General features: G+C 41.4%; 1 protein-coding gene across 12 annotated transcripts in view; it reads right to left on the bottom strand.

Moving 5' to 3' along the window:
* The window catches only part of klc1a (kinesin light chain 1a), a 137,768-nt gene that overhangs the window by 104,804 nt on the left and 20,169 nt on the right, over positions 1–12,795 (bottom strand). For all 12 annotated transcript variants that reach the window (XR_010975684.1, XM_068039002.1, XM_068039001.1 and 9 more), the window contains 2 exons: positions 11,481–11,711; positions 5,828–5,906 (listed from right to left, as the gene is read on the bottom strand). Coding sequence is in view for 11 of the 12 variants with exons in the window: in XM_068039002.1 (XP_067895103.1) it covers positions 5,828–5,906; positions 11,481–11,711 (310 nt within the window). In the remaining variant the exon portion in view is untranslated. The remainder of the gene's footprint in view (positions 1–5,827; positions 5,907–11,480; positions 11,712–12,795) is intronic.

Genomic DNA, 12,795 nt, shown 5'->3' with positions numbered 1-12,795 from the left:
CCGAGACAGCCGAAGGCATGGCCACCAATGATGGAGCAATTAAAATCAAGGATACTCAAGAGGCCAGAATTAGAGGAGCACAGAAGGGGTTGTGGGGCTGGAGGAGATTACAGAGATGGGGAGGGTGCAAGGCCATGGAGGGATATGAAAGCAAAGATGAGAATTTTAAAATAAAGACATTGCTTGACTGGTTTTTAATGTAGTTCAGTGAGCAGAGGGGTAATAACTCACACCAAGTCTGGTTCAGCTAAGACACAAGCAGCAGAGTTTTGGATAACCTCAAGTTCACGGAGGGTAGAATGTGGGATACCAGCTAGGAGTGCATTGGAATAGTCACGTCTAGAGCTAATGAAGGCATGAATGAGGGCTTCAGCAATAGATGAGCTGAGACAGGGACGAAAGTCAGACGATATTATGGAGGTGGAAATAGGCGGTTTTAGTAACGGCGCAAATATGACGTTAGAATCTCACCATGTTAAATGTGACATCAGGCTTGCGAACAGACTGGCTTAATCTCAGATTGTTGCCAGGAGGAGAGATGCAGTCGTAGCTAGGGAATGAAGTTAGGAGTGGGGACCAAAAACGATGGCTTCGGTCTTCCCAATATTTAATTGGAGGAAATTTCTGCTCATCCAGTACTGAATGTCAGATAAGTAGTCTGATAATTTAGCAACAATGGAGTCGTTGAGAAAGGTGGTGGTGAAAGAGAGCTGTCATCTGCGTACATGTGTAAACTATCGCTGTGCTTTCGGATAATGTCCCCGAGGTACAGCATGTAAATGAGAAATAGGAGGGGAGGACCCAAAGATAGATTCTTGGGGGACACCAGAGGTAACACAGCAAAGAGAAACCACTGTAAGTGATTCACTGGCTATGATTAGATAAAGAATGGAACCAGTGAGACCAGTCCAACACAGCTGGACAGTGGAGACGTTAGGGGAAGATGGCGTGGCCAACTGTGTCAAAGGCTGCAGTCAGGTTGAGAAGGATGAGGAGATAGTTTACCTTTGTCACAGTCACATAGAATGTCATTTGTGCATTTGATAAGAGCTGTTTCAATACTGCAGCATGGCAGAAACTTGACTGTAGAGATTCAAACATGGATTTCCAGGAAAGATGGGGATGAATTTGGGAGATGACAACACATTCAAGTACTTGAGGGGAAAGGGAGGTTGGAGATGGGATGGTAGTTTACAAGGATGGTGGGGATCAAGGGATTTTTTTTTTGAGATGATGACGACAGATTTAAAAGGAGAGGGGGACAAACCCGAAGAGAGAGAACAGTTAACAGTATCGGCTATCATGGGGACCAGGAGGCGAAGATGGGTGGTCAGCAGTTTAGTGGAAATAGAATCAAGGGATCAGGAGGTGGGTTTCAAGGACAAAATGAGCTCAAAGAGGGCATGAGGGGAGAAAGTAGAGAAAGATGCGAGTTCAGGGCTTGGACAGGGGGAAGCATTATAGGAAGTTTGGTCAGGTGGGTTACTGAAATGGAGGGACGTGACAGAGGCAGCTGATTGGTCTCGATATTCGTGACAATGAAGTCCGTGAGCTCCTCGCACTTATTGTTGGTGAGAGTAATAAAGGGGAGAGGGCTTAAGACGCAAGTTTACAGTACAGAAAAGAAGCCAGGGGTTATCTTTGCATTTCAGCATGATCCTGGAATAGTGAGCAGTTTTAGCTGATGAGGGCACGATCCGATAGTGTCTTAGGTGGTCCAGCCAGATCTAGCGGTCACTGGTTAAACCAGTTGTGCACCATATCCTTTCAAGCTTGCGTCCCTTGGACTTAAAGGAGTGGAGAAGAGGGCCATACCAGAGGAACAGCCAGCATGAAAGTAATGGTTACATCGGGGTTTTGGGCATCAATGGTGGAGGTGAGGGTACGGTTGAGCAAAACCAGTGGCTGCAGAAGTGTTGTGACAAACAGAGGGCCAAAAGCTAGACAGTTAAGATTTTGAAAGTGCAGTTGTAAGTGAATTAGGAGATGTTTTTACCAGGGACAGATACAGGATGTGGCAGGGTTGGGGCGAGGCAGTGGGATGTAGTTAGTAAGTAATACAAAGTGATCAGAGATGGCCTTATGTGCAACTCATACGATGGAGCCAGTCATGCCATGTGAGATGACAAGGTCAAGGGGGTGGCCATGAATGTGGGTTGGGGAGTTTACATGGAGGGAGAGATTTAGGAAGGATAAGAGGGCAGTGAACTGAGAGGAGAGAGAACATGATGAGTTGAGATAGAGGTTGAAATCACAGGGAATAGACAAATTCATGGCACAAAGAAATAAATGGTTTTGATTTAATAGTCATATGGAGACGTTGTATGGTGACCAAGGTGGGGAACTCAATATTCTAGAGTACTTAATGTTTCAAAACGACAGACTTAAACTATAATAATAAATAATAATAATGAGTTTTTGTCTGCCTGGACTTTTTGATTCGGTGGATGTCAATTTAGCTAAATTTTGCATCTGTGGCATGTCAGTTGGCTCAACAGAAATTGTAATTTTACTGCAACACTAAGGTACCGTGTGTACTGAGTGCACCAAACTCCCATCTGATTTTTCCCTCTCCCTGCCCCCATTCCAACCCTGCAAACCCTGGCAGATAGGAGACATTTCAATAACTTCTGTTGAACGTAGGCTGTGAGTTCAAAAAGAGAGAGAGGAGCAGGGCTTGAATCTGTGTCTGTCCACACCCTCTATGACCCCCCTCTCTCCCTCCTCAAAAAAACAGCTTTGCTTTTGTGCGAGCTTCAATTGGTGGTTGCGACTTTGAGGCATAGGTGCTCGGACATGGTCTCAACTGAAGCGCACAAGGCACATGCGGCTGCTGATGGTTGCTGGCAGCGGGGCTGGGGGGCGGTTTTGGTGGAGAAAAAGAACAGCATAAGGTAAGGGGAGCCCAACGTCAAAGTTACCCAGCTGGAGAATTGTGGGGGAATGGCATAAGAGGGATAGTTGGTGGCGACGGGGGCAGTGTGGGGGGGGGCCTACCCCAGTTGGAAAAGGGTGTGTGGGAACAACATGGGAGGGATGGCATGGTAGTGGAACAGCACGGAAGGGGGTTGGAGGAGAGGGAGGGGTGGCATGGCGCGGGTGAGGGCGAACAGGGCGATGCGGTGGAGGGCGGGGGGGGGGTGCACTTTGGTGGTGGTCGAAGAAACGGGATGGGGGAATGCATGGAATAGATGGAATAGGGAGGATATGAGAGGGATGAAAGGAATGGGATGGGTATGGAACTAGACGGATGGCATCAAAAGGATAGTATGGTACAGGATGGGGATTTAAAGAAATACTGTTGCAATAAAGATTCTAATTTCAAAGCAAATGTTTTGCTGGTCTTTGTTAGTAGTCCATAAAATGCTCAGTTTGTTCTCTCCATTCATGAACAGAGGCATTACACTGTATACCCTCCAGTTCCTTGGCACAATTTGCATATCACCTGACTGGTTTGAAGACATAGGTTTCCATACATGGAATCAAACAAAAAGGCAAGCTAATATTCTACATATTCCATCTGGTCTAATATTTAAAGACAAATGGAATTAATTGTGTCTCATGTGATTTCTTGCATAACTTGGGTTTTATCACTAACATCTTCAATAAATATTGCAGTAACCCAGGATAGACTACAATTTGCCAAATATATCAGTTGTGGAATCTGGTCCTAAACATCAAGTTCGTTATTCTGAACCATCTATAGGAAAATCTGAAAAGTCCTAAAACAATTCATGTCCACCTCCTGCTGTAGTTCTTTGCCTATCACAGTTGAATCAAAAGAAATCTAAATCATTAGGAGAAAGGCGGCAATGCTAGACCTGGTTCTTGGGAATGAGGTGGGCCAAGGAGATCAAGTATCAGTCGGAGATCATTCAGGGGACAGTGTATCATAAAGGTTTAGGCCGACTATGGAAAAGGACAAAGAACAATCCAGAGTAAGAATAATTAACATGGGGAAAGCCAACTTCAGTGGGGTAAGAATGGATCTGGGGCGAACAAATTGGAGTCAAAGGTTGGCAGGAAAAATGGTAGCTGAACAATGGGCTACCTTCAAAGGGGAGATCGTTCGGGGACAATCAAGGTATGTTCACTCGAAGGGGAAAGGTAGGGTAAACAAATCCAGAGCTCCCTGCATGACAAAAGAGGTAGAGATTAAGATAAAGAAGAAAAAGTGTGCTTATGACAGATGCCAGGTAGAAAATACTATTGAGAACCAGGCTGAATATAGAAGGTCTAGAGGGTAAGAGCCCTAGCTTTTCCTGGTATATATTAATGATCTAGACCTTGGTGTACAGGGCACAATTTCAAAGTTGGCGGTTGATATGAAATTTGGAAGCATTGTGAACTGTGAGGAGGATAGTGTAGAACTCCAAAAGGACACAGACAAGTTGGTGGAATGGGCAGATAGGTGGCAGATGAAGTTCAATGCAGAGAAATGTGAAGTGATTCATTTTGGCAGGAAGACCATGAAGAAATTGACGCTGGGGAATTAGCTCAAGTGGTAGGGCGCTCGCTTTGCATGCGTGAAGTAGCGGGATCGATGCCTGCATTCTCCACTCCTTCCTTGGGCGGCACAGTGGCTAGCACCGCAGCCTCACAGCTCCAGCGACCCGGGTTCAGTTCTGGGTAATGCCTGTGTGGAGTTTGCAAGTTCTCCCTGTGTCTGCGTGGGTTTCCGCCGGGTGCTCCGGTTTCCTCCCACAGTCAAAGACTTGCAGGTTGATAGGTAAATTGGCCATTGTAAATTGCCCCTAGTGTAAGTAGGTGGTAGGAGAATGGTGGTGATGTGGTAGAGAATATGGGGTTAATGTAGGATTAGTAAAAATGGGTGGTTGTTGGTCGGCACAGACTCGGTGGGCCGAAGGGCCTGTTTCAGTGCTGTATCTCTAAATAAAATCAAAAAAATAAAAATAATATAGAATAAAGGGTACAATTCTAAAGGGGGTGCTGGAGCAGGGCAACCTGGATATATATGTGCATAAGTAATAGAAGGTGGCAGGACAAGTTGAGAGCATGGTTAATAAAACATACAGTATCCTGGGCTTTATTAATAGGGGCACAGAGTACAAGAGCAAGGAAGTTATGTTGAACTCGTATAAGACACTAGTTTAGCTTCAGCTGGAGCACTGTGTCCAGTTCTGGGAACCACACTTTAGCAAAGATGTGATGGCATTGGAGAGTGCAGAAAAGATTCACAAGAATGGTTCCAGGGATGAAGAACTTCAGTTATGAAGATAGACTGGAGAAGTTGGGACTGTTTTCCTTGGAGAAGAGGAGGTTGAGAGGTGATTTGATAGAGGTATTCAAAATCATGAAGGATCTGGAGAGAGTAGATAGGGAGAAACTGTTCCCACTCGTGAAAGGATCGAAAACGAGAGGGCACAGATATAAAATATTTAGTAAGAGAAGAAAAAGCAACATGAGGAAAAACTTTTTCACGCAGTGAGTGGTTAAGATTTGGAATGCGTTGCCTGAGAGCGTGGTGGAGGCAGGTTCAAATGAAGCATTCAAAAGGGAATTAGACTGTTATATGAAAAAGGAAGAATGTGCGGGAATGACATTACGTGAATTGCTCTTTCAGACAGCCAGTGCAGACACGATGGGTAGAATGGCCTCCTTCTGCGCTGTAACGATTGTGATTCTGCAATTTCTTATTCTTAAATGTCAAACTATCAGGAGACTTTTAGCATTATCACAATGCTTACTTATTGCAATGCAATTACATGAAGGTAAGTTTGCAATTTTAAAAACCCACCAGTATCATTGCAAAATTATTCAACAGCAAGATGTAAAAGCCCCTTTCTTGACCTTTCCGAACACTTACTTCCCTGTCCTGGTTCATCATCTTCATTTGGGAAAAGGTCATCCAACGGTTCTTTGGATGAATCAGTGTCCTTGTCCTCCTGTACAATGTATTTAAAAAAATGTATACATTATCTACTGGGAGACTTCAATGTATATGAACATTAAATATTTTGTGTAGTTCCATGGAATTAAACGTTAGGCCCAGCTGTCCGAATGCTGATATAGTCAATGCTTTTCCGTGACTAGAATGATATTCTCTTCTCCCACTTAAAACAAAGTAAAATAAATCTGAGGTTAGTGAATGGCACATGTCATTTCAGGTATTTCATCAGTATCTTAGCAATTTACAAGAGATAGTGATGAGTGAAGCTTTTTGGCTGAAACCATTTTGCCAGTAGCGACCTCAGTAACTACCCCAATTATTTTTCAAGTAATAGTATTAAATTAACCATTTTGGATATTGCTGTATGTCATTAATATCCATCAGCCTTACAACACAAAATGACAATATATATGTGACTCATTCCCGCAACCAAACAGCTTACAATATAGATTGCATGTCCATTAGTTAAGAGATGATCTCTCTACTGGTTGATAATCATGTATATTTGCAAAACCCTTTGAACTTTGATAACCTATAGACGTTTTAACACAAATTAATCTTCAGTAGGGGAAAATTAACAGTTGGCAACAACAGATTTTAACAACTTCACTAATTCATCCCCTTTTAATTTTAGTTCCCTTTTCTTTAGCAACTCCTCTACCAAAGTGGTCCACAGAAGCAAGAAAAGATGCCGAGCATATAAGAGTTTAGAAGTGACTGAAAAGTACGACCCAAAGAGATAGAATTTCAGAAGCCTTTTGAAGGAGGGGAAGAGTGGTAGGTAGCAACACAGATGAGCTAAGGGAGAATATTCCAGATTCAGGGTCAAGAAAGCTCAGACACCAAAACTGGAGCAAATGGGGGAGGCAGTGAGATGCAAAAAAAAAAGCCAAAGTTGGAGGAGCAGAGACATACAACAGCACAGTGATTCAGCAGTAGAACGCTCCCCTTTGAGTCAGAAGGCTGTGGGTTCAAGTCCCATTCCACAGACTTGACCACATAATCTAGGCTAGCTTCATAGTTCAATAATGAGGCCGCACTGCATTGTAAAGGCCTGCTTGGGTAAAACCCGACCCGACCACAGCCAAACCAAACCCGACTGGAGCCAGAGTCTTTTAATTTCTTTTCATGTCCTACCCGACCCGAATATCGCAATGAATTTAATATCAAACGTTATTGAAACAGAAAAAAAATCACGTCAATGCATATGAATAAAAGACAGAGCCAGTACAGTCCAGCCCAACCCGAGCCAGAATGCTGGACACAGAACATAGACTTAACTCCACCTGAATCCGACACATGTAGTCGGGTGTAGTCGGGATCAGGTCAGGTAGCCAGGCTTTACTGCATTGTTAGAAGTGCTAGATGAGACGTTAAACCGTGGCACCACCTTCCATCTCAGGTAGATACAAAAGAACCCAAGTCATGATTCGAGGGAAATCATCTAATGTCCAAGCAAACATTATCCCTCAAACACTACCTAAAAAAGATCATCTGGTCATTTATTTCACTGCTGTTTGTGGAAGCTTGATAGGCGCAATTGGCTATCACATTTCCTACATTACAACAATGACTACAGTTCAAAAGTAATTCAGTGGCTGTAAAGCACGTTGAGATGTTCTGGGGTCATAAGTGTAAATTTGAGTTCTTTTTGCCTTCAGTCTGGTTCAGTAAATATACCGAGTCGGATGTGTAGGTAAAATCAATTGCTTTATTTGCGCAGTTGCCAGCGGACTTACTCTGAGAACAGCAGCACTGACTCTACCAGAGTCTGTCGGGTCCCCCCCCAGAGTAAGTGAAGTTTGTGATACAGGTACTACTGTTTATACATTAAGGTTCATGCTACACCTCCTTGTTTAACCAATCAGTGCAGTACAATTCGACTTCACTCACGTGGTGACATGCAGTACATCTGTTACTGAGGTTACAATACACTCCATTCTCAATACATACTTGTTACTAACATAATATTGTTTTGCATCTGCAAGATTAAAAGAAAACAGACATTAAGACAATTAGCAAAGGAAGATGGGTTAGAAACAAGATACTGATTTTGATTCCCACAGATACTGCTTTTGCTTCCCACAATTGTCATAAGTCCTGGGATCCTGTAATCTCTATCAAGTCGCATCATGAAGTAACACCAAGCAGCAACAGTATACAGTGATAGTGTGGCCTTTCATTCCTTATCACTCACACAGGGATGGCCAGCATGTCTCACAGGAATCCATTTGTTCCAAACCACAAAGAGTCACACAATCAAGTCATGAATGAACAAATGTCCTTGCAATTACCAGTGCCTGTAAGTTTATACGATCTCACACTCTCAGCCTTTACTTTTAACTATTCCATTGCAGTTTCTCAAGCTTTAAATCATTTCATCAGAGCTCAGCAAAGCTACTATTCCTAACTTAGCTATATTTCCCAACAAGCATAGTGCCATGCCTTTCTGCTCACTTCCACATAAGGACATAAAAAATAAAAGGAGTAAGTCATGTGGCCCCATTCCACCATTCAATAAAATCATGGCTGATCTGATCTCGACTTCAACTCTACTTTCCTGCCGGTTCCCCATAATCCATGACTCCCCTATAGTTCAAAAATCTGTCTATCTCAGCCTTGAATATATTCAATGACTCAGCCTCCACAACTCTCTGGGGTAGAGAATTCTAAAGATTCACGACCCTCAGAAGAAATTCCTCCACATCCCGGCCTTAAATGGGTGACTCCTTATTCTGAAACTGTGCCCCCAGTTCTAGATTCCCCCATGAGGGGAAACATCCTTTCAGCATCTACCCTGTCAAAGGCCCCTCAGAATCTTATGTTTCAATAAGATCATTTCTCATTCTTCTACATAATGAGTATAGGCCCAACCTTTACTCCTAAGACAATCCCTTCATCCCAGAAATCAACCTTGAGAGACTTCTCTGAACTGTCTACAATGCAAGTATGTCCCTTCTTAAAATATTGTTACGACTGAGGATGGAGGAGTGCACTGTCTTTCTCTAGTTCCACTTCTTCACATGTCACAATATTTATTTAAATGTTTTACTCAGTTCCCGATATATGGCCAATTATATACTTCATTTTAGTTTCAGAATAAATATCCGCCAACCAGGTTTCTTTAACAAACAAAATTAATCATAAAAAACTCATTCAATAAAGATGCAATGCTTATTAACATACAAGTTGAAATATGAAAGTCAAAGTATATTTCCTTTAAATAACCACACACACATGGAGGTTAAAGGAAAGATAAAGAAGCTATCGCTTCAGAGATCAACTTTAACAAAAAAAAAGTACTTTGGTGAAATACTTGTTAATTATTGAAGAAAAAAAAGTTATGAAATGTTCCAGATGACGTTCGGTCTGGCGTCCTGGTACATGTAGATTGGTGTCACTAGACACATGCGGTTGGCACTGGGATCTTTCCGGAGCAGTTTGTTCAGGAGATATTGAGAGAAGCTTCTCAGGAGAAATGCTGCAACAGTTTCTCCAGTTCTCAAGCTAGATTCTCAGGGTTTCTCAAAGAGTTGGAACAGGATGAGCTGTATGCCTCGCTCTCTTAGCAGGCTTACACCCCAATTGCCAGTTTAAACAGTTCAAAACGAAACCAACTCCTGCCCATGATAAATCTAGACATGCCACCGCTCTGTAAACAACTCCAATAGTCAGCAAGGCTCTTGCTGTTTACTTAGCTTAAGACATGTGACTTCCAGTAAGTGTTTGTTTTTAACAAAGTCCCAAGTATCCTTCCAGTGACCCTTTCTTTAAAAAAAGTTCAGCATCTCTTCAGGTATTTCCAGTCTTTTGAACACAAGTCCTCAAAAAATATTAACAATGGAAGCACATTCATGACAATAAGGAGATCAAAACTGTACAGATTATTCTAGGTGTGGTCTCATCAACACCCTGCACAGTTGTAGCAAGACTTCTTCACGTTGATACTCCGCTCCCTTGCAGCAAAGGCCAACATTCCATTTACCTTCCTAATTACTTGCCAACTTTGAGACTCACGTACAAGGACACCCTGATCCCTCTGTTCCGCAGCATTCTGTGGTCTTTAATCATTTGAATAATATTTTGCTTTTCTATTCGAATGCCTTTTGGAAATCCAAATACACTTCATCTACTGGTTCCCTGTTATCCACTCTGCTTGTACATCCTCAAAGAACTCTAGTAAATTTGTCAAACACTATTTCCCTTTCATAAAATCTTCTTGACTCTGCTTGATTGTATTATGATTTTCTAAATGTCCTGCTACTATTTCCTTAATAATGAATCCCAGCATTTTCCCAATAACATTAGGCTTATTGCAATTTCCTGCTTTCAGTCTTCCTCCTTTCTTGAATAGGGGTGTTACGTTGATATCCGTTGAGACCTTCCCAGAGTCTAGGGAATTTTGGAAAATTACAATCAATGTATCCACTATCTCTGAAGTCACTTCTTTTAAGATGCTAGGATGCAGACCATCAGGTCCAGGGGGACTTGACAGCCTTTAGCCTCATTAATTTGCCTAGTATTTTTTGCTCTAGTGATAATGAGTAAATACGTTCCTCCCTCCCTTTTTTTTTTATTATTGGGCGCTTTTTGCGTCTTCACCGGGAAGACGGATGCAAAATATTTGTTCAAAGCCTTCGTAATTTCCTTTCCGTTTCCCATTAATTGCCCAGTCTCATCCTCTAAGGGACCAACGTTTGCTTTAGTTTCTCTCTTCCTTTTTATACACTTGTAGAAGCTCTGTTTGTTTTTTTATTTCATGTTTGTTATTATTTTGTTATCCAATCTTCTGGCCCACCACTACCCTTCACAACATTATATGCATTTTCTTTCAATTTGAACCATCCTTAACTTCCTTAGCTAGCCAGGGGTAGGTCATCCTTCTTGTACAGCCTCTCTTTCTCAATGGAATATATGTCTGTTGAGAGTCATGAAAAATCTACTTAAATGTTTGCCACTGCTTACCTATCTATAAATGCAAATCTTTCTTTTTACATTGGGTTGGAGAAGATTACAGATAAACAGAGGGGTTAAGTTATGGAGTGACTGGCAAACAAGATTAAGGAATTTGAATTCTGTGTATTAGAGGATGAGGAACCAATGGAGGTTGAGAGGACAGGGGTTATAGGGGCATTGAACATAGTTCCAGAAAAGATGTGGCCAGCAAAGTTTAGGACAACTTTTAATTTATGTAGGATGGAGCTTGGAAGGCCAGCAGGATCATCGGAGATGACTAAAAAGTGCATAAGGATTTTAGCATCAGTGGTACTGAGATAAGGGTGGATGCTGATAACATTGTTAAAACAGGACAACGAGATTGCACACTATTGGGTTCAGCCCAATAAACAGTCGGTGAAATGGATGGAAACAGACTTGAGCTTTTGACAGCAGCCAACAGGATAACTTCTGTCTTGGCATTTTAACCTGACATACAAGCATGTGTGCTCAGCTGCATTATAATTTTACAAGAAACAACTTCTGAAATGATATTTAAAGAAAGGAATCAAGCAGACAAGTGCATAGTTATCGGTAAACTACACCAATTACATGAGAATGGCCATCTACTCACCATTGGTGAAAGATCCTCATCATATTTTTTGAGTTGATTCATAAATTCTAAATGTTTCTTTTCCTCTTCCAATTGAGCTACACTCTGCTCGCTCTTTTGCAATTTTTGTTGTGTGCTTGCCAGCTCATCTCGTAGCCATTGATTCTCCTGACACAATCGACGCACCTGAGCACGTAATTTCTGCTTTTCCGATTCCACTGCACTTAAGTGATTAGATAACGCCATCATCACCTTAAAACACAAATCACTTTAAACATATTTTGCAAGATTTATGCAAGGTTTTAAATACCAGAAATTACTGTATTCTCCAAAAACCTGCACAAAAGATATTCTAAATAAAAATGTAGGATTTACTTGCATAAATATATTCTGTTTTGTAACTATCTTACGTTATATTTTTGTCATATCAAATGGAAAAATATAGCAATTTAACCTCACACCACAATTTTGTGATAATTCCAAAATTTAAAATTAACATTTTAAGTTTCAGTGCAAAGACTCCTTTCCCAGTAGGAACCAGCCAAAAATTAGTTATTCAGAAAAAGGATAATTCATAATACTGGAAGGATGCAATTGTAAGTAATGAATATCTAATTTTCTGTAGGCTTCACTGTATGTGTGTCTATATATGTTCCTCCTACACTGCAAATTAAAAATAAATGCCTTTAATAATTCATTGATGTACACAAGAAACATTAAGAAAAATATTCTGCTGGATAGCTCTATTAATACAAAAAATTTCCACTATCATGGCACAAGCATATTTGAAGATTGACCCCAGATTTTGGCACCAGGAGTCAGCTTAAATGTACTGTTAGATATTTGCTTATTGTGACATCTTTGTTAAAACCCATGAATTTATTTCCTGATATTTTCAGGTTACATTTTTCAGGGCAGCACATATCCAATTATCACACACCATAACTGCTTTCTGGAAGCAAGTATATTATGAGGCTGAAGTATATAATGGAGGGTCAGAGGAAAACAAAAATCTATGGTAAATTATATAATTCCTATCAGTTCACATGTGACATTGATCAGCTGATCAGGTGGCTGGAAGGTGAAAAAATAATGTTTTCCTAATCCCACTGTTTTTCTAATCTCCTTCCTTCCCTCTCCTGAAAGTTATGGCTCAAGAAGCTCCTCTGGTACCTGGTCGAGACTGGCTAACTCAACACATAGTCTAAAGGTTTTGTGGTTTATATAACTCAATAGCATGCCAACCATTGTCTTTACCCAGTGACCTGAAAATCGCAAGCTTCAACAGTAAAAGACCCTGATATGGTGCCTTAGTCACCTGAAACAGGCTGGAAAT

Source organism: Heterodontus francisci, chromosome 9 (genome assembly GCF_036365525.1).
Source record: "Heterodontus francisci isolate sHetFra1 chromosome 9, sHetFra1.hap1, whole genome shotgun sequence".
In the NCBI taxonomy this organism is placed as follows: domain Eukaryota; kingdom Metazoa; phylum Chordata; class Chondrichthyes; order Heterodontiformes; family Heterodontidae; genus Heterodontus; species Heterodontus francisci.
This window is presented reverse-complemented; position numbering and strand designations above follow the sequence as displayed.